At 46.2% G+C, this 26,537-nt stretch overlaps 1 protein-coding gene across 1 annotated transcript in view; it reads right to left on the minus strand.

Moving 5' to 3' along the window:
* Positions 1 to 26,537, minus strand: part of AHI1 (Abelson helper integration site 1) — a 210,209-nt gene that overhangs the window by 157,814 nt on the left and 25,858 nt on the right. Inside the window, exons 8-13 of the mRNA XM_044291599.1 lie at positions 25,162 to 25,257; positions 23,385 to 23,564; positions 23,166 to 23,303; positions 17,411 to 17,543; positions 5,599 to 5,722; positions 3,863 to 4,092 (exon numbers count right to left, since the gene is read on the minus strand). Coding sequence (XP_044147534.1) covers positions 3,863 to 4,092; positions 5,599 to 5,722; positions 17,411 to 17,543; positions 23,166 to 23,303; positions 23,385 to 23,564; positions 25,162 to 25,257 — 901 coding nt within the window. The remainder of the gene's footprint in view (positions 1 to 3,862; positions 4,093 to 5,598; positions 5,723 to 17,410; positions 17,544 to 23,165; positions 23,304 to 23,384; positions 23,565 to 25,161; positions 25,258 to 26,537) is intronic.

Below are 26,537 nucleotides of genomic sequence, written 5' to 3' on the forward strand. Positions count from 1 at the left end.
TTTGGCTAAAAATCATATTTTTAATTGGCCTTTATTAAAAATATTGAGCTGTTCAGTCACAAAGGGTTAACAGTTTTTTTTAACTGAGTGACTGGTACTTTCACTTTGTGCAGGTCTAAGAAGCCTTATCTCTAAACTACTAAGAAGTCATAAACACTTATTTGAGCCACCTACTTATCAGTAAGATAACTGAGCTATAATGAGTGTTTATAAGGTCAGAGATCAGAGATAAGAAGTCCTTCTGCTCCTCAGATGATGGAAAAGACAGAAAATCCACAGGCAGCTATTAGAGCATTTTAGCTCTGTACTGAAAAAAGGGTTCCATATTATTAATAAAGACCTAATGAAAAAAGATTTTTAACTGAAAGTAAGTATAATAAATAAATAAAATTGCCCCCAAAGAAGTACATAGCCTTTAAGTCTCATTTAAAAACTGCAGAAACTGCAGATGCGAAGGAAGCAGTTGAGCGCCTTGAGGTCTGGGACGGAGCGTACCCTAATTTTTGGGAATTACAAAGAGATTGGAGTAAAACCCCTGGAAATGGTCTCGCGCAGGGACCGGAACAATCAACCCCTGCTGCATCAGCGTGCAAATTGCCTGAAAAAAGGAATCTACGGCTGAGGGAGAGGTCGGACTTGACGACCGAAAAAAAGAAAAAACGGGACGGAGGGGAGGACTTGAATTCCAGCTTGTAGCCCTCTGCAATTACCTCCCTCACCCACGCATCCGAGACGTGAGCCAGCCAGACATGCCGAAACAAATGAAGCCAGCCGCCCACCAGAACGGAGAGTTCTGGGAGCCAGCTGTCATGCAGCGGAGCTCTTGGGGTTAAAGGACTTGGAGCTCCATTGATGGGAACGCCAGGAAAGGCGAGGCTTGAAGGAAGGTTTGCTCTTCTCGTCTGCGGTCAACTTATCAACGCCATCTTGGGGCTGGAAAAACTCTGAAAGGGGCAAAAAGAAAAAAAGGCTTCCGCTTTTTTGACCTATTACACTTCCCCCTGTTCGGTGGTAAAAGAGTGCTCTTACCACCTGTAGCGTCCGAAATTATCTCATCCAGGCGCTTACCAAACAGTCTGCTGCTGGTAAAGGGGAGAGCCGTCAGGGTCCGCTTTGAAGCATTATCTGCCGCCTAGCAGGAGAGCCAATGGGTACGGCGAATAGCCACCAACAGGGCTGACGAACGAGCCATAAGCCTGGCCGCTTCCAAAGATGCTTCACAAATGTACGCACTAGCATGAGAGAGCTGCAGGGCTATATCTGCAAGTTCCCTGCGGGGACTCTCGAGTGGAGACCCTGGCGTTAATTACTTGCCCACTCCACCATAACCTTACTCACCCATGTAGAGGCAAATACCGGCTGCAGCGCCGTGCCCACTGCCTCAAAGGCAGATTTTGCAAATGCTTCCAGCTTCTTATCTCTGATATCAGACAAAGAAGTCCCATCCGCCATTGGCAAGGTAGTATGATATTAACCAAGCGGGAAACCGGCATGTCCACTATAGGTGAGGACTACCATTTTTTTTGTCAAATCCTCCGGAAAAGGATGAAGGACGTCCAAGCGTTTTGGCAAGGTAAAACGTCTATCAGGAAAATTCCACTCCTTGGAAAGACAGGAATCAAACTCCTAGCGGTTGGGGAAACACTTGTGCGACGGGACCTTCTAAAGAAAAAACCCGAGCTGGCAGATTACAACACGGGATCCTCAATCTGTCTTGATAGCTGCCGTAATAAGATTGTCCACCATGGAGGACAGTTTGGACAACTGACCCTCCGTTGAGACCACATCCTCATCTGATCCCCCTTCCACGAAACATGCCTCTTCCACTGAGGACACGTCAGAGTGAGACTCTCTAGCCGGAGGAGGAGAGGCCGAGGAAACGGGAGACACATGCAATGCCTAGAAACCGGGGCCTCCTTTAGTCATGGCCCCAGCGGCCCTGGAACCACGCAGCGATGTTTTAAACAGACAACTCCGCCCCAGCTCAGCTGCTAATGTGCCCCTGAGCCCTGCATTCGAGGCAACAACTATACCCATGGTCAAGCCTGTGTCCCCCAATGATACGGATGAGAAAGTTACAAACCACTTACTAATGTATTGTGATTGTCCATACTGCTTCCGTTGCTGGCTGGATTCATTTTTCCATCACAATATAAATAGCTTTTTTCCATGGTTATGACCACCCTGATGTTTTGTATATTTTTCTGTGATTTTTGATAAATTTATATGCTTGAAGGAGTGGCACCTTCAAGTGTGAATGTGCTTCTATTTTATCCTGGGAGTAGCATGCTTGTGCACTTTTGCCCCTCCTTTTAAACAGGCGGCCTGCAAGCATGGCCACCGCTGATGGCTTTCAGGGTGGTCGTAACCATGGAAATGAGCAATGTATAATGTGATGGGAAAAATGAATCAAGCCTTGTATTGACTTTGTCTACATGATAAATGCCACTTGCTGAAGCGAGTTGTTCATAGCCTTTAACCCTTAGGATACTAGAGGTTTTTTTTCCTTTTTGCATTTTAATTTTTCTTCCCCGTCTTCCTGGAGCCAAAACTTTTTTATTTGTTTATTTTTCCTTTCACATATACATAGGAGGTTTTTTTGCAGGACAAGTTGTACTTTCTAATGCCGCCATTTAATATGGCATACAATGTAGTGGGAAGCAGAGAAAATATTCCAAGTGGGGTAGAATTGGAAAAAAAAAAAATTACGTCACCGTTTTCCGGGTTTTGTCTCTATGGCGTTCCCTGTGCAGCAAAACTGACCTGTGCCCTTCATTGTCTGGGTCAGTACGATTACAATGATACCACATATGTATAGGTTTCATATGTCTAAATACTGTAAAAATAAATTAAAACTTTGAAAAAAACTAATATTCTGACCCCCATAAATTCTTTATAGTTATGTTTACTGAGCTGTGTGGGACGATTTGTAGTTTTTATTTACCATTTTGGAATGTGTGATTTTTTTTTTATCACATTGTATAAAAATATTTTGGGTAAAAGAAGCAATGAAAAAATGGTAAATCGGCTATTTTAATACTTAAAAAAAATATTTTTATATTTTAATAGTACGGGCGTTCTCAGACGTGGTGATGCCCATGATGTTTAGATATTTTTTTTTATTATTATTTATGTATTTTTTTATTCAAAAAAAAGGGGAGTGATTGAAATTTGTATTTATTTTTTTTCTTACTTTTTTGTTTTTGTAGCCACTCTAGGCTACAATGTCCACTACTTCATTTTATATAAATTATTTCTATATTCTCATAGGGTGTATAGCAGTGATGGCTAACCTCCGGCACACCAGCTGTGGAGAAACTACGACTCCCAGCATGCTCCATTAAATTCTTTGGAGTTCGAAAAACAGCCAAGCAAGAGTGCATGCTGGGAGTCGTAGTTTTACCACAGCTGGAGTGACGGAGGTTAGCCACCACGGGTGTATAGTATTACAGGAATTGCTGATTTCTGATGTTGGCCTGCTGGCCAACATAGGAATTGTAGCACCAAAACGCTGGGTCTCTTCAGAAAGATGCAGACTATTAGAATTCATTAAAGGCATCCCCAATCGCTGCACAGGGAAGCACGCGCTTCTGGGTTTTTCACCTCTAGATGCCGTGATCACACTTGATCCTGGCATCTAAAGGCTCTAATGACCACGATCGACATTACTGACGGTCGCGGACATTAGCTGCGTACCTCTGCTGTTTGAAACAGCACGAGCGGGTGCCATGTTTAAAGATCGCTCCAGCGCTGTAGCGAAAGGGTTAATAATGTATTATTAATAGAGAAAGGTTGAACTGATCACTTGTGTATTAAACCTATGTAACTATGTGCAGTATTGTTCTCTAGACAGAAAACGTACCTTCCGCGTCAAAACACAGCGAGTTGATAAAACTTTTATGACCATCCAACTCTTGTAGGAGTTGAGCGTTGATCTCTTTAACTTTTACATTCCATACTCTAATGACTGCATCGTAGCATCCAGTCACAACCAGATGATCAGACATGGGGTGGAACTTAGCTGTGTATACAAAGGAAGGGTGCGGTAAAACTTTTAAAGGAGATGAAATCTCATTTGCAATTCTCCATAGCCTGTAGGGAAAGCAAACATGATACAAGGGTTAGAGGAACGTGTACTTTACTGCATGTTAAAAACACGTCTGCTGCTACTCCATTCAACCATATGGGACTGCTAGACAGAGCCAAGTACATTGCTCAACTATCTCCATCAATCCTATGGAGAATAAATTGTGTGGCAGCAAACATACTTGACCGAAGGTACAGTGAAATCGTCCTCGTGATCGATGGGGGCCCCAATGAACAGACACAGCTCTAAATAATAGACTAGTACTTATTAGAGGTTTATAACACCAGAAATGTTTCATGATGTAATGTTTATTTCACACTAGTGAATTTGACACCTATTTTATGAACTATAGATAAGGCTTCTTTCACATTAGAGTCAGCATTGTCCGGCAGGCTGTTACGGTAGGGGAACAGCCTGCCGGATCCGTACTAACGCTAACACGCATGTGTCGCCGGAAGTCAGCTCCTGCCCCATTCCCTACAATGGGAACGGGTCGGAGATGCGGCCGCAGCACGGCACACATGCCGAGAGGCGGTCGGACAAAAGCCGCAGCACGCCGTCTTCAGGATTAATAAATAGGGTCTGCTTTTTCCCAAAAAGAATACCACCTTGTATATTTTTCTTCTGACTGCTGGAGATTGTAATTCTAAATTGTTTATTAAAGCGTTTTCCAGATTTAAAAAATATATATAGGACAACCGCAAAAATGAAAAGATCTCCCCCAGTACCACTGTGCATAGTAAATGGCCACGTGCACAGAAATGTTGGCCATGTGACTGCTGCACCCAGTAAATGGCAGGATCAGTGATATGTTTTAGGAGGAAAAGTAGTGGCGGACCACAGGTAGAGGCAGGTATTTAAATGGTAAATATGGACTTTTTTTTAACTTCTTGTTAATTTTTTAGCTGGCAGATTTTTTATATATTTTTTGCTTTATTTGAAAGTCTGGAAAACCCATTTAATTTCATTGTGCACAGTACCAGTATATTCTGTAGTCATTTAAAGGCAGTCTATCCAAGGTTTTGACCTCTCAAAACTGCCGTCACTGCTACATAGGTGACAGAAGGAGCAGTTTAAGCATATCGAGGGGGATAGATAGCAATCCAAATTTAAATCTCCATGGTGCTGCAAACGCAAGTGCCATGGGGGTGGCCCTTTGATATTCGCCAAACCCTCTCCTCTGCGTGACAGTTCTCTCCTGATTGGAAACTACAGACATCATTCAGTGCAAAGGTACTGTATTTCTTGGTTATGCAACCTGCAAAGCAATTGCCCCTGGTATGCTTACACTAACACTCCCTGCCCCTACTCCTTTATAGAGCTGTAGAGGGTTCTTTGCGAATAATTCAAAATGGCCGTCACAAGCAAACGGTCATAGAATTTAAATAGGACGAGTACCATTCACTGTCTAGGATAATAGCCTTTTGTTGTCCTAAAAATCTTCAATCATGTTATCAGGTGTTTTCTTGTACAGTAGGTCAGAAAATGGACAAATTCAAAATCAAACTCACCTGGCTGTACCATCAGATGAAGCAGAGAGCAAATGATCATCGTCTTTGGACCAGCAAAGATCATAGACAACATTAAGGTGACCATGAAGCTCTCTGAGATACTGCCCAGAAGGAATCTCATACACTAAAAGACAGAAAAAAGGAGATTTTTGTATAACTTACCAGTTAAATCTCTTTCTCGCTCTTCCTTGGGGGACACAGACCTTGGGTATAGCTCAGCTCCCTAGGAGGCGTGACACTAAGTAAAACTGTTAAGCCCCTCCTCCATCAGCTATACCCTCAGCCTGGAGATAGAGGCTACCAGTTGCGTGTCCAAGTAGTGAAAGGATAACAACCAATAACGGAAACAACCAGCCAGCAACCCAACGGGGCGCCAGACCATAACCCTGTAACCAAACACAGAAGGGTGGGTGCTGTGTCCCCCAAGGAAGAGCGAGAAAGAGATTTAACTGGTAAGTTATACAAAAATCTCCTTTTCTCGCCCATTTTCCTTGGGGGACACAGACCTTGGGACGTTCAAGAGCAGTCCAAGAAGGGAGGGACCACAAACCCAAGGCGGAACACCACCAGAGCATCAGGAAACCGCTGCCTGCAAAACCAGGCGGCCCAAAGCAGCATCCGCTGATGCATGCGTATGCACCCTATAGAACTTTGTGAAAGTGTGCAGAGAGGACCAAGTGGCTGCTTTGCACAACTGTTCAGCCGAGGCCCGATGCCTCTGCGCCCAGGAAGCTCCGACTGCTCTGGTGGAATGAGCAGTGACGCCGAAAGGCGGAGGTCTGCCCTTGGCTCGATAAGCCTCAGACACCGCCAGTTTAATGAAACGGGCAATAGCCACCTTGGAGACCGCCAACCCTTTGCGCGAACCCTCCGGAACCACAAACAGGGAGTCCGTGCGCCGAAAGGACCCGGTGACCCCCAAGTAAATCCTCAACGCCCTGACCACATCCAGACGGTGCAGTTCCCGTTCTCTGGGGTGGGAAGGAGAGGGACAGAGCGACGGAAGGACGATGTCCTCATTGATGTGAAAGGCGGAGACCACCTTTGGCAGGAAAGTCGGGACAGGCCGAAGCACAACCTTATCCTGGTGGAAGATCAGGAAAGGTTCGGAGCAAGAAAGAGCCGCTAACTCCGACACCCGTCGGAGAGACGTGACGGCCACAAGAAAGATGACCTTGCAGGACAGAAGGCGAAGGGAGACCTCCCGTAAAGGCTCGAAGGGGGCTGATTGGAGCGCCGAGAGCACCACATTCAGGTCCCAGGAAGGAACTGGAGGGCGGTACGGCGGAACAGAGTGAGCCACCCCTTGTAAGAAGGTCTTAATTGGCCCTAGAGGGGCCAGGGGACGCTGGAGAAGAATAGACAGCGCCGAAATCTGACCCTTCAGAGAACTGAGGCACAGCCCCAGGTCCAGACCCGACTGGAGGAAGGACAGGATTGTGGGAAGAGAAAACCGGAGAGGTGGGATGCTCCGGGACTCACAGAACCCCAGATAGGACCTCCAAACCCGATAGTAGATCCTAGAGGATACGGGCTTACGAGCACGGATCATGGTGCGGACTACGTCCGCGGAGAAACCCCGTCGTGTTAAGACGGCGGTCTCAATAGCCACGCCGTCAAACGTAGCGAGCCTAAATGCTCGTGGAAGATCGGTCCCTGAGAGAGAAGGTCTTCCCTGGAGGGCAGTGGCCACGGTGCGTCTGCCAACAGCAACATTAGGTCGGCGTACCAAGACCGGCGGGGCCAATCCGGGGCGATTAGAATCGCGGGGACGCCCTCTGCCGCGATCCTCCGAAGAACCCGTGGCAGGAGGGGAAAAGGAGGAAAGACGTACAGAAGGGAGAATTCGCGCCACGGAAGGACGAGTGCGTCGGCGCCGTATGCCTTCGCTGTCCACCCCCGGGATGTAAATCGCAGATAAGGCCGGCACGTGCGTCTCCGCCCAGAGTAGAATGAGGGTCACCTCTTGCATCGCTGCAGCGCTGCGAGTGCCTCCCTGATGGTTTATGTATGCCACAGCCGTGGCATTGTCCGATTGGATCCGAACAGGGTGGCCCCTCAGCAGATGGGTCCAGTGTCTGAGGGACAGAAGAATCGCCCTCAGTTCCAGAATATTGATTGGAAGTCTGGACTCCGATAGAGACCAAACGCCCTGGACGGACCGGGGAGGGAAAACCCCCCCCCCACCCCCGTAAGCTGGCATCTGTGGTAATCACCAGCCAGTTCAGTGGAAGGAAGGACTTCCCCCTTAGAGGGATATGCAACCACCAGCCGAGGGAAGCCCGAGCCAGGGGAGGCAGAAGAAAGGTCCTGTCCAGACTCCTCGGTGATTTGTCCCAGGCCGACAGAATTGCCCTCTGAAAGGTGCGGGATCGGAATTGTGCGAACGGCACCGCTTCGAAACAGGCAACCATCTTTCCCAACAACCGCATGCTGGATCTGAGGGAAGGGCGGTGATGACGGAGGAGACTGCGAACCGACCCGCGAAGGGCCAGACGCTTGTCCGACGGAAGGCGGACCTCCGCCAACTCTGTATCCAGGAGCATCCCCAGGAAGATCAGCCGTCTGGAGGGGGTAAGGGAAGATTTGGGGTGGTTGATAATCCAACCGAACCGCGTCAGGGTCTCCAGAGTGAGTTCCACACTGCGGGATGTCTGAGAGAAGGAGGGTGCCTTGACCAGGATGTCGTCCAAGTATGGGAGAAGAAAAACACTTCTTGAACGTAGAAGGGCCAAGACAGGGGCCAGGACCTTGGTGAACACTCGAGGAGCCGTCGCCAGACCAAAGGGAAGGGCGACGAATTGGAAGTGATCGTCCCCCACCGCGAAGCGCAGGAAGCGGTGATGACATGGAGCAACCGGAACGTGGAGGTATGCATCCTGAATGTCGATTGAGGCCATGAAATCCCCTCTTTCCAGGGAGGCCACTGCGGACCTGAGAGACTCCATCCGGAATCTCTGCAGTCGGAGAAAACGGTTCAGGCGTTTTAGGTCCAAGATCGGACGCACTGAGCCTTCCTTCTTGGGAACCACAAAGAGGTTCGAGTAGAACCCCCTGAACCTTTCCGTCGGAGGCACGGGGGCGACGACACCCTTGTCCATTAGAGAGTGAATGGCCGCGAAGAAGGCGGCCACTCGTACGGGATCTCGCGGAGGACGGGATCGGAAGAAACGGTCTGGCGGAATGGACGCAAATTCGATTTTGTATCCGCAAGATACAATCTCGAGCGCCCATGCGTCTGAGATGTGGGCCCGCCGTACGTTCCTGAATAGGAGAAGGCGGCCCCCCACCCGGGTGGGTGGGGGCGCACCTTCAGGCAGAGGGCTGCTGGCCTGTGGGAGCCCGTGCAGGCTGGGACTTGCGCCAGGTAGGTTGCGTCCGAAAAAACGGCTTCTTGCGTCTATCCTGGGCTGGGCCAGAGGAAGAAGAACTGGCCGCGGGTCTAGACCCGGTGGGCTTGCGAAAGGACCGAAAACGGGACGAACCAGCGCGACCACGGGGGGCGCCCATTGGCCTGGACTGGGGGAGGTGAGTACTCTTCCCACCCGTGGCCTCTGATATAAGTTCGTCCAGACGGGTTCCGAACAGGCGGGAACCCGTGAATGGTAGGCCGGCCAAAGAGCGTTTGGAAGCGGCGTCCGCCGCCCAAACCTTCAGCCAGAGTTCCCTCCTGACAGAAACTGCCAGGGCAGAGGAACGGGCAATGAGGGCACCCGCATCAAGGGAGGCCTCACAGACGAATTTTCCGGCCTGAACAATTAGTTGGGCTAAGGAACGGAGGTCCTGAACAGGGACGTCCGACCCTAACTCCCGTTCCAGTTGCAAACCCCATTCAGAGACCGCTTTGCCAACCCAGGCGGAGGCAAAGACCGGTCTAAGGGCCGAACCAGAGGCAGTAAATATGGCCTTGGAGAGGGATTCCGTACGACGGTCCTCAACAGACTGGAGGGAAGATCCGTCCTGTACAGGAATAGTAGTGCTTTTGGACAGGCGAGCCACGGGAGGATCAACCTTAGGCGGGGATGTCCACGTGGTCACAGAATCCGCTGGAAAGGGATAACAAATGTCCAGCTTTTTGGGTGTAATAAAGCGGACGTTAGGCCGAGTCCAAGCCTTGGATACCACAGAAGAAAAATCAGCGTGTATGGGAAAAACCTTGGAGGCCTGTTTGGGGCGGAGAAAGGACACGCCGGCCTGTTCAGAGCTGGGGGGGTCATCGTGTAGCTGAAAGGTATCACGGATGCTAGTGACAAGATGCCCCACCGCGGACACCAATTTGGACGGAAGCTCTGAGTCCATGTCCACGTCCGAATCCGCCAGTTCTCCCTCAGAAAGCGTATCCCTTTGAGAGGATAGACTTGACTGAGCTCGCACGCATGGCGGAGAGAGCGAAGCATCTGGAGAAGATGTGCGCTCAACCCTTGAACGTTTCTGAGTATGCCGGGCCCTGGAAGATTCGCTGGGAGGCAGGGAACCAGTGGGGGCGGCAGAAACGGTAGTCCCAGCGGGTGCGACAGGGATTGTGGCAGCCTGCGGGAGAGGCGGTCTATCCACGAGACGGCCCACTACGTGTGTAAGGCTTTCCACCGCCTGAGACAGAGACCTAGCCCAGTCAGGGGGTTCAGAGGCACCGGGGGGCGCAGCGGGAAGCGGGCCCTGCACCGGGGCCTGACATGCAAGGCAATGCGGCTCAGATTGCCCACGCGGAAAAAGTTCCTTACAGGCGGTACAGGCATGGTACCAGGGTTTGGGGGCACCTGTGGGATCTGACATGCTGAAGTGTGGTTGTACTCTAATATAGAGACCACAAAGGGTTATAGCAGCTATGACCAGGAGGGTTAGGAGAGGGTTAACTGTCCTACCAGTGCCTCAGAAGAACGTCAGGAGATGGCCCAGATCAGCAGCAGCAGAGAAGCAGTGAACAGCAGTGAGCAGCAGAGAGCAGCAGAGAGCGCCCACAGAAGCCGAGCGATGTACACAGGAGGTTAGAGTCCCCCACCGTGTCCCAGCTTCCTGTCAGGAGTGAGGAAGCGCGGGAAACCTCAGCAGAAAGCGCGGGGAACAAGCTCCGCCCCCTCCAGCGCTTGAAATGTCTCCTGTGAAGGAGAACGTAGCTCCGCCCCCAAAATGACGCGCGCGCGTAAGCCCCGCCCCCTGCCGGGAACGCTAAGCCCCGCCCCCCGTTCTCGGAACGGAGCGGGCGGCGGCGGGAAGGGGGAGAGAGAGAAGAGAAAAATGGAGTCAGCCCCGAATGAGGGGGAGGGGGGGGAGAAAGATAGCAGCGTGGGGGGGAACGGCGTGGGGGTGCTGAGGATGCTGCTGTGCTGCATTGTCCTGCAGATGAGCGCTCAGAATGAGCGACCACGGGTGCCCCCCTTACCCAGAGGGGTAGATGCTGCAGATAGGGACGGGGTATGGGCTGGAATAACCATCTCACCGTCCGACGTCTTCACCCTCAGTCCTTTCCAGCAGGGTCGCCCCTTCAGCCACTGGCACCGCAGTGGCAGGAAGCTGGAAGAGGGGCTTGGCGTGCGGGCGACCCCCTAGCTGGCGGGATGTAGGGGAGCCATTGCTGCCCAGATCCTCCTATTGCTTCTGTGGGGGAGGCAGCAGTGCAGATAAGTTGGCACTGGCGCAGCTCAACCCCGGGAGAGCAGAGAGGTCTAATGCGTCTCTGGTATCCCTAGGAAAAAATAAAATAACAAAATTAGAAGGAAAAGTAAAAATAACAAGGAGAAAACAGCCCTGCAGTAGCAGGGAGTGTCTTGCCTCCTTGGACACTAAGCTAAAACTGGTAGCCTCTATCTCCAGGCTGAGGGTATAGCTGATGGAGGAGGGGCTTAACAGTTTTACTTAGTGTCACGCCTCCTAGGGAGCTGAGCTATACCCAAGGTCTGTGTCCCCCAAGGAAAATGGGCGAGAAAGAAAGTTTAGCATATATTGAAATTCGCTAAAAGTTCACTCTGTAAGCTTTTAGGAAACTGTGATTGTTAATGATAAATTGTTATTGCAGTGTAGACCTCTGAGAAGTCCAGCAGTGTATTCTGTATCATCCTATACCACAGCAATCAACCTGTGTAGTCTGGACTTCCCTACATAATAATATAATAAGACTCTTCTGCCACTCTCTACCATTTGTTCCCACTTGCGGCAGAGTGATCCGGCAAGCCGTTCCATCGCCAGAACTGCCTGCCGGATCAGGCAATCTACATGCAAATGGACAGCATTTGTAGACTGAACCGGATGTGGCTCAGTCTCACAAATGCATTGCAAGAATGGATCCGTTTCTCCATTTGTCATATGGACAAACGGATCCGTTTCTATTTTTATTTTTTTTCCACATTTTTACCGGTCTGCACATGCGCAAACTGGAAGGACGGATCCTACATTCCGGTATTTTTAATGCTGGATACAGCACTAATACATTTCAATGTAAATTAATGCCAGATCCGGCATTCCGGCAACTGATCCGGAATTTCGGACAGAGACAATACTGCAGCATGCTGCGGTATTTCCTCCGTCCAAAACGCCTTTCAGTGACTGAACTAAAGACATCCTGATGCATCCTGAACTGATTTCTCTTCATTCAGAATGCATGGGTATAAAACTGATCAGTTATTTTCCGGTATTAAGCCCCTATGACAGAACTCAGTGCTGGAAAAGAAAAACACTAGTGTGAAAGTACCCTAAGCACTGCTCTAGACTCTGTTGCCCCCCTCACACACAACAAAACCTGTCCATTCTGAACTGTCCTCTCACCTCTCCTCCTGCTCCCTCTCTGACCGGCTACAATCCCACCACTCAACTAAGACTTACCAAAGTCACCAATGACCTACTAACAGACAAAACCAAAAAACATTACTCTGTCCTCCTTCTCCTTGACCTGTCCTCTGCCTTTGACACTGTAGACCACTCCCTTTTGTTGCAAACTCTCTCATCTCTTGGCATCACTGACCTGGATCACATCATACCTCACAGACTGGACATTTATGCTTCGTTTCCACTGAGCGGATCGGTTCGGTTCGGTACGGTACGGTTCGCTATTTTGGGTGTTTCCACTATGAAAGCGATCCATACAAGCGAACCGTACCGCACCATTCAGGGTCCTGCTTCAGATGTAGGGCCATAGAGAAATGGAACGGTTCGGTTAGGGCGGAGCTACTTGCGTCACACAATACATTCTCCTGATTGGCGGCCTGAATAACGTCAAACGTAAGCGCAACATAAACACCGTTGTCGCACTAGCGTGACATCACGCTACACATTTTTTTCTAAACCACGTATGGACCTGGCGGCCCGAGTTGCAGTGGAAACGCTCACCTAAATAGACCAGACCATTAAAAATCTTCCAAACTGTGCCGACCCGAACCGATCCGCTCAGTGGAAACGAGGCATTAGCGTCTCCCACTCTCACACCACCTCCTCGTCTCATTCCCCCTCTGTTAGTGTCCCGCAAGGCTCTGTCCTAGGACCCCTGCTCTTCTCTATCTACACTTTCGGCCTGACAGCTCATAGAGTCCCATGGCTTTCAGTACCACTTTAATGCTGACAAGACACAAATCTACCTCTCTGGTCCAGACATCACCACCTTACTATCCAGAATCCCAATGCCTATCTTCCATAGCCTCCTCCTTCTCCTCTCGCTTTCTAAAACTTAACATGTATAAAACAGAATTAATTATCTTTCCCCCATCTTGCTCAACCCCCCTCCCTCCCCCCCAACAGACCTATCTATCACAATCAATGGCTGCACACTCTCCCCGGTCAACCAAGTCCGCTGCCTTGGAGTGACCTTGGATTCTGCCCTCTCCTTCCGACCACACATCCAAGACCTTTCCACCACCTGCTGCCTCCAACTCAAAAACATCTCCTGCATCCGCGCTTTCCTCAACTTTGAGTCTGTGAAAATGCTTGTACATGCCCTCATCATCTCCCGCCTAGACTACTGCAACACTCTCCTCTGTGGCCTTCCTTCTAGCACTCTCGCACCCCTCCAATCTATCCTCAACTCTGCTGCCAGACTAATCTATCTCTGACCCTGTTACTCCTCTTCCTCTCCCCTCTGCCAATCCCTTCACTGGCTCCCCATTGCCCAGCTAATTCAGTTCAAAATACTAACAAATACATACAAGGCCGTCCATAACCTGTCCCCTACCTACATCTCTGAGCTACTTTCCCGATACATCCCCACACGCAATCTCCAATCCTCACAAGACCTCCTTCTCTCTTCAACTCTTATCACTTCTTCCCACATTCGCCTCCAAGATCTCTCCTGTGCATCCCCCATACTCTGGAACTCGCTACCCCAACATATCAGACTCTCACCTACAGTGGAAACCTTTAAAAGAAACCTTAAAACCCACCTCCAGACAAGCCTACAACCAGTGACCCTACTGCCTCTACCGCCATGACCAGCTTCACCCACACCTACTGTGTCCTTCTCCCATAATGTAGATTGTAAGTCCTCACGGGCAGGGCCTTAAGGGCAGGGCGAGTTTGTTACTCGTCTTGTTTATGCTTAGCGCAATTGCCCTATATTATGTATGTATACCCCTTTTCATATCTACAGCGCTATGGAATGAATGGCGCTTTAATAACAAATAATAATAAAATAATACCTTTCTGACCCTGCAATCTGAAACCCTATAAAAGCAATCTGGCTGTGTAGTCTGTGCCATCTGCTATAATATCAGTCTATCTCTGCAGTCGTATAACGCAGTTTTTTTTTTTAATCATACTTGTTACTTTTAAAATTTCACAAGTTCAATTCAGTTTAGTCGTCTCACAATAATTGGCGATACATCTCCATCTAGTGGTCTATAGAGGGAATTACGCTATTATACCACGGAAATATCTGAAGCTGTCATTATCAACCCACTACTTTCATTTTCTAAAGAATTAACTATTCTAAATGTAAGGCCTCATGCACACGACCACTTCTGTTTTGCAGTCCGCAAACAGCAGATCCGCAAAACTAGTATACAGGTCGTGTGCATCCTGCACTTTCCTACTCCACACTATTCTAAAAATGCCCATTCGTGTCTTTAAAATGGACAAGAATAGGACATGTTTTATCTTTTTGGCTGGCCAGTGAACAGTGTGCTGTCCACATTTTTTGCGGCCCCATTAAAATGAATGGGGCCGCATCCGATCCACAAAAATGGTGGATCGAATACGGACCAAAAATACGGTCATACGCACTAGGCCTTAGGCAATACCACTAGATAGTGTCAATCTTCTCAGATAGCCAATCCACACCTGGACGAATGGGATATAAGAGAGACATTACTGGTACACCGAGAAGTTGCGCTTATAGCATACAGATTATAGAGTGGCAAAGAAATCTTAGCCATGAGCTAAAATCGGGATGTACTGGATGGACCTAGAATTCTAACAGAAAGAAGATTAATGCATAATTAGATTACCTCTAGCTTTTAAGAAGCTGATGATCTAAACAGAGGTTAGAGGAAATAAACCTGCATTTTGATGGGTAAAATATGACGTTTGATTAGGAATATACAACATTTCAGATAGATTATCATATCCATAATGCTGTTTAAAGCAGTAGAGCTTTTATACAGAGCAGTTATTATGGTCAGCGTAATCAGAAATTCAGCATTGTGAGTGTCTAGATGTAAGAAATGTGAGAACACAATGCAAAAGGTCCTGTATACATAGTAACAGCCGCAGGAGCCTCCATACACAGTCACTCAGCCGTCCAACATAGACGTCCCTAAATGAGAAAACCAGTCGGATGACTAGCAAAAATTCAAGTCCAGATACTTTGATTTATTTCTACTGATATAGTGATAACCACTGCACACATAGGAATCACTACATGCCCTAAAACAATGACACATATAATGATAGTCATATGCCTTGAGATCCATTAAAAGCATCCTTCTATAAACAGAACAGTGACAAACACACTCCACCATAACTAGAAATCGTCACTGTCTCCCAGCTCCAGCCTCCGTCCACCAAAGTCAATGCAGCTTTACTAACTGCTGCTGCCTTCTGTGTGTCTCCATGACAAAAGAAACAAATCCCCAGTTGTTACTGAGCTTGATGGTCCTTAAAGGGGTTCTGCACCTTCATTTAACTGATGATCTATCCTCTGGATAGATCATCAGCTTCTGATCGGCGGGGGTCCAACACCCGGGACCCCCGCCGATCAGCTGTTTGAGTAGGCAGCGGCGCTCCAGCAGCGCCGCGGCCTTCTCACTATTTACCGCCGGGCCGCCCGCCCACTGACGTCACGACTTGTATCAACTAGAGTGGGCGCGGCTAAGCTCTGTTCTAAGCTTAGCCGCGCCCACTCTAGTTGATACAAGTCGTGATGTCAGTGGGCGGGCGGCCCGACGGTAAACAGTGAGAAGGCCGCGGCGCTGCTGGAGCGCCGCTGCCTTCTCAAACAGCTGATCGGCGGGGGTCCCGGGTGTCGGACCCCCGCCGATCAGAAGCTGATGATCTATCCAGAGGATAGATCATCAGTTAAATAAAAGTGCAGAACCCCTTTAAGTCTGTCATAGTAACAGTTTGGATTTGTTGCAGAAGGGAAGGGAACATTTAGGACAGCACTGCAGATCCGGGTTACTTGGAAGGTATGTGGGAGGTATGCAAGAGGAAAGTCAAGAATACTTTAGATCATTTGGAAGCGCTCATTAGTACTGGAGGACCAAGAATTGGTGAATGCTCTGTACTCAGCTTCCTGGTCCTAGGCTGTGAAGGCTGCGCACAGCGTGAGGGCGCTCTGTGACCTCACGCTGTGCGCGTCAGATCACAGCACAGCGGACAGCAGGAGGAAGAGGATCGCGATGTAGGTGAGGAGCGGCGGCGTCCAGGAGCGGTAAGTGTTTTTTTTTTTTTTTTTATAAAACATGAGGCTGCGAGGGGCATAATGGGGGCAGAGAGGCATAATGGCTGATAATGGTGGCTGAGAGGCATAATGGGGGCTTGAGAGGCTTAATGGCTGATAATGGCGGCTGAGAGGCATATTGGCTCATAATGGGGGCTGAGAGGCATAATGGCTGATAATGGGGGCTGATATGGGGGTCATGAGAGGCATGGGGCTGATGTGGGGGCTGATGAGAGGCATGGGGCTCTTATCAAAGGTCTGATTAGGGGTCATTTATATTGGGGTCTGAGCTAAGGTCTGATTGGGGTCTTATTAACACTGGGGGTCTAATTGGTGGTCTGACCCGAGGTATAATGAAAAATATTTTTTTCTTATTGTTGAATCCAAAACCTAGGTGCGTCTAAGGCTACTTTCACACCTGTGTTTAGGTGCGGATCCGTCTGGTATCTGCACAGACGGATCCGCACCTATAATGCAAACGCTTAGATACGTTCAGAACGGATCCGTTTGCATTACCATTTGCATTATTATTATTTTTTGTTCATGATAATGCAAACTTAACATTGAAAGTCAATGGGGGACGGATCCGTTTGAAAATTGAGCCATATTGTGTCAGTTTCAAACGGATCCGTCCCCATTGACTTACATTGTAAGTCTGGACGGATCCGTTTGCCTCTGCACGGCCAGGCGGACACCCGAACGCTGCAAGCAGCGTTCGGGTGTCTGCCTGCTGAGCGGAGCGGAGGACAGATGGAGCCAGACTGATGCATTCTGAGCGGATCCGCATCCACTCAGAATGCATTAGGGCTGGACGGGTCCGTTCGGGGCCGCTTGTGAGAGCCTTCAAACGGAACTCACAAGCGGAGCCCTAAACGCTAGTGTGAAAGTAGCCTTATGGGCTGGTGTATCTTAGGGTGAAAAATATGTATGATTTCTATACATTAGCATACTTACGGTATATTGGATAGTCATCTCTGTCTGCACATGCTGCAGCCAACGTTCTACCAACATTAGAAAAACATAGTGAAAAACATCCCATGTGCCCACCTCGAAAAGACAAAAAACGTCTGTTGGGAATACGACAAGCCTATAAAAAAAAAAAAGTTAAAAAAGCACATAAAGTTACCAAAATGTGTGTGACATACTAAAATGGTTACAAATTCATTTTAAATGCCCAATATTCTAGAGAAAAAGGGCCCAGAGGTTTCAGTGCCTACACAAGCAGGAAGTGAACAAGTATCAGTACCTTATATCCTCCTCTACATCATTTAGCCCTAGGGCCCTGTTAAAGGAGTTTTTTGGAACTCGTATTTTGATGGCCTATTGTAGACTGAAAGCTCTTGCAGGCAGGGTCCTCTTCCTCTCTGTACCAGTCGGTTAATAGTTTCTTGTATTTTATATTATGTATTTGTAACTCTCTCTTGATGTAGACGCCATGGAATTAATGCCAGTGATCTCATGTTTATTGGTCAAAATGGCCTACGTGCAGCCCAGTCCCATTTAAAGGGGTTCTGCACTTTCATTTAACTGATGATCTATCCTCTGGATAGATAACCAGCTTCTGATCGGCGGGGGTCCGACACCCGGGACCCCCGCCGATCAGCTGTTTGAGAAGCTCACTGTTTACCGCCGGCCCACTGACATCACGACTAGTATCAACTAGCGTGGGCACGGCTAAGCTCTGTTCACTTGAATGGAGCTTAGTCGTTACTAGTCGTGACGTCAGTGGGCCAGCAGCCCGGAGGTAAACAGTGAGAAGGCCGCGGCACTGCTGGAGCGCCGCTGCCTTCTCAAACAGCTGATCGTCGGGGGTCCCAGGTGTCGGACCCCCGCCGATCAGAAGCTGATGATCTATCCAGAGGACAGATCATCAGTTAAATGAAAGTGCAGAACCGCTTTAAGTAAATGACCTGGGTTGTAATACCAAGCACTGCCACTATACAATGTATGGCACTGTGGTAGGTTCTCTGTGAGGAGGCTGCAGTGAGTGCTACAGCCTCTTTATAGTTAACCAAGCGACTTCTACAAACAGCTGATTGGTGGGGGTGTCAGTTATTGATGACCTATCCTGAGGATAGGACAATAAATAACGAACAACTGAAATGCCCCTTTAACTGTGCAGGGAAATTACATTGAAGTCTGTCTCATAGAAACATAGAATGTGTCGGCAGATAAGAACCATTTGGTCCATCTAGTCTGCCCAATATACTAAATACTATGGATAGCCCCTGGCCCTATCTTATATGAAGGATGGCCTTATGCCTATCCCATGCATGCTTAAACTCCTCCACTGTATTTGCAGCTACCACTTCTGCAGGAAGGCTATTCCATGCATCCACTACTCTCTCGGTAAAGTAATACTTCCTGATATTACTTTTAAACCTTTGCCCCTCTAATTTAAAACTATGTCCTCTTGTAGCAGTTTTTCTTCTTTTAAATATTCTCTCCTCTTTTACTTTGTTGATTCCCTTTATGTATTTAAAAGTTTCTATCATATCCCCTCTGTCTCGTCTTTCTTCTAAGCTATACATGTTAAGGTCCTTTAACCTTTCCTGGTAAGTTTTATCCTGCAATCCATGTACTAGTTTAGTAGCTCTTCTCTGAACTCTCTCCAAAGTATCAATATCCTTCTGGAGATATGGTCTCCAGTACTGAGCACAATACTCCAAATGAGGTCTCACTAGTGCTCTGTAGAGCGGCATGAGCACCTCCCTCTTTCTACTGGTAATGCCTCTCCCTATACACCCAAGCATTCTGCTAGCATTTCCTGCTGCTCTATGACATTGTCTGCCTACCTTTAAGTCTTCTGAAATAATGACCCCTAAATCCCTTTCCTCAGATACTGAGGTTAGGACTGTATCACTGATTTTATATTCTGCTCTTGGGTTTTTACGCCCCAGGTACATTATCTTGCACTTATCAACATTACATTTTAGTTGCCAGATTTTTTTACCATTCCTCTAGTTTTCCTAAATCCTTTTCCATTTGGTGTATCCCTCCAGGAACATCAACCCTGTTACAAATCTTTGTGTCATCAGCAAAAAGACACTTCGGCAATTTCGCTGATAAAGATATTAAACAATATGGGTCCCAGAACAGATCCCTGAGGTACCCCACTGGTAACAAGACCTTGGTCTGAATATACTCCATTGACTACAACCCTCTGTTGCCTGTCCCTCAGCCACTGCCTAATCCATTCAACAATATGGGAGTCCAAGGCCAAAGACTGCACTTTATTGATAAGCCTTCTATGTGGGACAGTATCAAAAGCCTTACTAAAGTCTAGATAAGCGATGTCTACTGCACCTCCTCCATCTATTATTTTAGTCACCCAATCAAAAAAATCAATAAGATTAGTTTGACATGATCTCCCTGAAGTAAACCCATGCTGTTTTTAATCTTTCAATCCATGGGATTTTAGATCTTCCACAATTCTCTCCTTAAGTATGGTTTCCATAAATTTACCCACTATTGATGTCAGGCTTACTGGCCTATAGTTGCCAGATTCCTCCCTACTACCTTTCTTGTGAATGGGCACAACATTTGCTAATTTCCAATCTTCTGTGACGACTCCTATTGACAGTGATTGGTTAAATAAATCTGTTAATGGTTTTGCTAGTTCACCGCTGAGCTCTTTTAATAGCTTTGGGTGTATCCTATCAGGCCCCTGTGACTTATTTGTATTAATTTTAGACTGTTGACTTAGAACCTCTTCCTCTGTAAAGACACATGCATCAAAAGATTCATTAGTCTTCTTTCCTAACTGAGGTCCTTCTCCTTCATTTTTCTTTGTAAAAACTGAACAGAAGTATTCATTCAGGCAGTCAGCTAGTTCTTTATCTTCTTCCATATACCTTCCTTCTTTTGTTTTTAATTTGGTAATTCCTTGTTTTAGTTTCCTTTTTTCATTTATGTATCTGAAGAATGCCTTATCGCCTTTTTTCCCTGACTGAGCTAATTTCTCTTCTGCCTGTGCTTTAGAAGCTCTTATAACTTGTTTGACCTCTCTCTGCCTGTCATCCTCGTTTTTTTTTATAATTCCTAAATATCTTTTTGTTTTTAATGATTTTGGCCACTTCTGCCGAGTACCACAGTGGTCTCTTCCTTTTTTGCTTTTACTGACAAGCCTAATGCAATTTTCTGTTGCGTTCAATAGTGCCACTTTTAAGTAGTCCCATTTCTCCTGGACTCCAATGAAACTGTTCCAGTCTGATAGGGACTCGTATACCACTAATCTAATTTTAAAAAAGTCTGTTTTTCTAAAATCTAAAACTTTAGTTTTTGTGTGGTGTGACTCAGTCACTGTACTTATAGTAAACCACACTGACTGGTGATCACTAGATCCCAAGCTTTCCCCTACAGTAATATCAACTACCAAATTCCTATTTGTGAATACTAAATCTAAAATGGCCTCCTTCTGGGTTGGCTCCTCCACTACTTGCTGTAGAGATAATCCCAGTAGGGAATTTAGAATATCTGTACTCCTGGCTAGCTATTTTGGTTTTCCAGTTTACATCTGGAAGATTGAAGTCTCCCATAATGATAACTTCCCCCTTCAATGTCATTTTAGCTATTTCCTCAACTAGTAGATCATCTAATTCTTTGACTTGGCTAGGTGGTCTATATATCACACCAACACGAGTTACCTTATGATTATCAAGCTGCAAGGTAACCCAAACTGACTCTAAATTGTTCTCGCTAACTTGTATCAAATTAGATTTTATGCTATCTTTCGCATACAGGGCCACCCCTCCCCCTTCTTGCCTTCTCTGTCTTTCCTGTATAGAGCGAACCCTGGTATTGATATATCCCAGTCATTACTCCCCTTGAACCATGTCTCAGTAACAGCCACTACATCTATATTCTCAAATCTATGAATAAAAGATAAGAGAGTTTGAGGGTTATTCAGCTCTAGTGGAAGTGAATTCAGAAGACCTGAAGAACTTGAGGCTCCAAGGGGATGGAGAGATCTGCATAAGGGAGAGATAGGTGGAGTGAGATATGTGCACAGGCTGCTCAAAGGTTCATCATGCGGACACAGTTGTCTGCATGTATGTGAAGGCAATGCAAGAGAAGAGGAGATAGGAGGGTTAGGGTTGGTGGGGTCTCACCCAACCACATCTGCTCCGATAACCCAAGTCGAGTGCCAATACACTATATATATTATTTGATTATAGTGAGGGGTCTATATGGTTGTAGGGACACCTCGTGAAAAGAATATAGCGTTAGTTCGTGCCCAGGGGATCAGTGTCCGTGGGACCATTGAGCAAACAAAAACATAGGTAGATAAATAGCAATAAGAGTTAGGATATTTTTGTAAAATTATGCGTAAAATTGGTGGATTAAAAAGTATACCTGTATAATATAGTATACGTATAGTATCAAGAACTTTTACTCACTTCACGAGGGGGGCGGTTTATCCGAATAAGCATAATACACCAGTAAACCTAACACCCCCCCAGCCTGGATCGCTTCTAGAATGTAAAAGATGAAGGCAGCCAATAACTCAGGGCTTCTGTTCAACTTTATTTATTGTGTTCAAAAATCCGGCTCAACGCGTTTCGGGACAGCACGTCCCTTCATCAGGAGCATCTGACATCTAGTGTACATACATGGGGTATATACCCCAAGGATAATAGGGAAAAGTCTGCCAAAACTTGGTGGGAGGGTCCTTCCTCTCTGGCGGAATGAATCCCGGCGGTCCGGAAGCGGAAGCGGAAGCGCCGGGTGGCGGTGGTGCGCATGACAGGAAGGGTGCATGCCAGCTTGTAACGCATCAGTGGCTAATGCGCATGTCCAGGAGATTTGGAGCGGTGCATGTCTTCTTGGAGCTCATTGATGACTGGTGCGCATGTCCGGAAGCTGAGTTCATAGACCCTTATGTTTTAATGGTTGCTGTGTTACCAGGATGTCATTTCGCTATGAAGATGGGTCTTTTGGGCAACATGTCTACAGTGGTTGTTGGGGCATATGCGAGTCTCCTCCATTCGATAATATAGAGGGGTAGTGGCGGTTTTGTGGGCTTTATGGCCAACAGGAAGGGGAAAGGGGTACATAAATAAACCGGTAGATAAAAATACATAAATAAAAAAAATAAAACTAGGATCAGTATGGTTACAGTTCACCATGCCTCACGTTGCATATAGTTACACATGTATATACAGTAAATATAAATAAAAAAATAATAAGTGTGAAATTATTATTGTACATTTCGCACTTATTTTTACTATTTTTTTTAATACTTACTGTAGGCTAGGGGGGGTATTAGGATTACTGGTGTATTATGCTTATCCGGATAAACCGCCCCCCCCTCGTGAAGTGAGTAAAAGTTCTTGATACTATACGTATACTATATTATACATGTATACTTTTTAATCCAATTTTCCGCATAATTTTACAAAAATATCCTAACTCTTATTGCAGTTTATCTACCTATGTATTTGCTTGCTCAATGGTCCCACGGACACTGATCCCCTGGGCACGAACTAACGCTACATTCTTTTCACGAAGTGTCCCTACAACCATATAGACCCCTCACTATAATCAAATAATATATATAGAATAATATATATAGTGTATTGGCACTCGACTTGGGTTATCGGAGCAGATGTGGTTGGGTGAGACCCCACCACCCCTAACCCTCCTATCTCCTCTTCTCTCGCATTGCATTCAAATCTATGAACAGAGACAAGTCTGATTTTACAAATACCTGACCAGGCAGTCGAGTCCACCTGAAAGACTCCCTCATCTGTTTTGCATCAGCTGAATTATTTTCCTTCAGAGCAGCGTCATGGTGCAAATGAGAAGTTAGGATATTGTTTTCCAGTTGGGCAGCCATTGGGTTTACCTTTAACATTAAAAGTAATATTAAAAACCTTTTCAAGTTCTAATAATGTGATTACTAGCAGGTAAAAACATTTTTACTTACATTATCAGGCAGCTTTAGGCCTTTTACTGTTACATACAGAGTAGATGGGTAACGGTTTCTGGGATATTTAAGCCACCATTCATAGACATTTGTGCTGGAAGCTGCCCTAGATCTTGGAGGGTAATAAAGTTGTAAGCGCAATTTTTTATCTACATTAAGCACATCATTCGCACCGACAATCTAAAAGCGAGAGGGAAAAAAAAAAGAAAATGGTAAAGTATTTCCACAAAAATTATACAATTAGGCTTAAAGGGGTTAGACACATATTGATGATAGGACTTCCAGGTCTGCGCTTCTCCTATTCACTTGAATGGGTGCAGCGCTGCAGAAAATAGCTCTGTTTACTACACAATGGACAAATCTATTTAGTTCCGGCACCTGTATCCGCTGCAGGAGCAACTTCAAAACAGCTAATCGGCTGATGTATGGGGTGTTAATATCCGCCGATCTGATATCGATGTCGTATTCTGAGAATAGGTCATAAATATCAAAATACTGGAATACTGGGCAACCCCTTTAAGTTGATCATACAAATTAAATACAAATTGTCCAAACCTGCTGAAAACAACAAGGCAGAGGTGAGTGGACAGAGACCGGGCATGCTGATTTTGAACATGGCAGATTCTCCCCATTTATATAAACATGCACACTCAGGAGAGCAATGGGAGTGTGCATTTATGGTAGGGCCAGCAGACATATAGTATTATGTGCACTGTATCTTCAGGCTAAACATGGATCAGCAAATTAGCAAGAAATAGACATGGTTTAAATTGATTATCCAATCTTAACAACTGATGGCATATTGCTAGAATTTGCTATCCCTTGCTGATCAGACCACCAACGATTAAAGGGTTTCTACCACTTCGGTTTCACATATTTAGCTGTCAGACACTAGCGATCCGCTAGTGTCTGCTCTGCCAACCATCCTAATATAATTGCTTTTGGGGCAGCCGTTTTGCTAAAAAAAAGAACTTTTATTAATATGCTAATGAGCCTGCGCGTCCCTCCAGCGCGTCCCTCCAGCCCGCCCATCTCCTCCTGAATGCGATCCTCCTTGTGAGCGCCTGTATTCAGCGCATGCGCAGTGAATGTCTGACAGCTTCCCTGCTCAGACATCTCCACTGCGCCTGTTCCTCGGAGCACTATGGCGTCATCGCGCAGGCGCAGTGGAGATGTCTGAGCAAGGAAGCGGTCAGACATTCACTGCGCATGCGCAGAATACATACGCTCACAAGGAGGATCGTATTCAGGAGGAGATGGGCGGGCTGGAGGGACGCGCTGGGCGACGGCAGTTTCTGAAGGTAGACGGAGCCTCTAGGTGCTAATGACGCCCCCATAGCACCTAGAGGCTCATTAGCATATTAATAAAAGTTCTTTTTTTAGCAAAACGGCTGCCCCAAAAGCAATTATATTAGGATGGTTGGCCAGAGCAGACACTAGCGGATCGCTAGTGTCTGACAGCTAAATAAGTGACACCGAAGTGGTAGAAACCCTTTAAAGCAACAAAGGGGCCAAGGTTTATTGCTCTTGCTCCAGGGAAGTACAAGTTGGCCTCATTCAAGTGAACTGATTGGAAAACCCTTTAAAATAAATAAATATATATGTTTCTCTTTTGGAGGCTAAGTCCAGGCCAGGCAATAGCTGTACATGGAGCTGACACAAGAAAAGTCTAAAGGTACTTCCAGCCTAAAAGGGCATCGTTTCCTTGGACAAAGTATGGGATCAAGGTTTCAAGATGGAAGTTTTGAAGATATATCAAGCACGACATGTAAAATACCTTTAGAAAAGCCCAGGCAATTTTCTGGAAACCTTTCTCCTTTATTCCAATCTCTGAGTTGGGGTTTAAACTATCTTCATGTATCAAATCAAGGATCTGGAAAGGCAATGTATTCAAATTTAGAAAATAAAAGAAGTGAAAATGTATCATTATATTAGTAGATGAGTATAAAATGTAATCCTCTAGGGATTGGGGGAGCAAAAAATCAAGAATACAGTATTTACCACTCAAATCACAAATAATAGCCTCCATCAACAGAACCTACATATCATGGCTTACATGAACCCCCTTCCTGCCGCAGTGATACTGCAGTTTTTCTTTTTAGATTTTAATTACTGCCTTCCTGGAGCCATAATTCTTTTATTTTTCCCTTCACGTATGCGTGTATTTAGTTGCACAAGTTGTACTTTCTAATAGCACTGTTTAATATTGTATAGTTTTTGGCTGTTACATTTCCTTTACATGTGTATTTGATATGCCTTACTGTATCATTCATTTATATGCTTCAATAAAATAATGATTGAACCGTAATAGTATAGTTTTATGGGTTTTGTTTTTACAGTATTCCCTGTGTGGTAAAACTGACCTGTTAACTTCATTCAGTGGGTTACTACGATTACAGTGATACTACATTTTAAAAGTTTTTATTGTTTTAAACGTTGAGAAAAATAAAAAAAATTCTTTGCTTCTCAGTATTTGGCTCCCCATTACATTTCTATTTACAGAGCTGTGTGAGGGCTATGTTTTTGCACGACAATCAGTAGTTTTTAATGATACCATTTTGGGGTGTGTATGACTTTTTGATCATTTTTATTCTATTTTTTTTTTTGGGGGGGGGGAAGCGACCATGAAATGTAAAATCAACCATTTAGTTTTTTTTTTTCCTGTTACGGTGTTCACCACACGGGATAAATGCATTTATATTTTGGGACACAGCGATACTAATGATTATTATTTTTTATTGTTTATTTTTATTTTTAAAATGGGGAAAGGGGGTGATGTGCATTTTTATAAATTTTCTTTTTCATTTTTACATTACATTTTACATTTATTTTTAGTCTCCTTAGGGGACTTGAACATGCAATTGTCTGATCGCTTCTCCCATAGATTGCAATGATTTATGGGAGAATCAGTCTATTCCTATCAGGCCCTGCCCCTGCCGCAGCGCTTCTGGGAAAAGACCATTCAGATGCCGTGGACGCAAGTGAGCAGGACCTCTGTGGGGATAAAAGCTAATGATTCAAAAAGGATAGGGCTTTTGCGACTTTTCCACTTGCTTGCACACAATTTAGCGACTTTTGCACTTGCTTGCGCAACATTTTGCATTTCTACACCACTCACTCCAGTTTTGTAATGTGGGTGGAAAAGTGGGTGTG

Source organism: Bufo gargarizans, chromosome 4 (assembly GCF_014858855.1).
Source record: "Bufo gargarizans isolate SCDJY-AF-19 chromosome 4, ASM1485885v1, whole genome shotgun sequence".
In the NCBI taxonomy this organism is placed as follows: domain Eukaryota; kingdom Metazoa; phylum Chordata; class Amphibia; order Anura; family Bufonidae; genus Bufo; species Bufo gargarizans.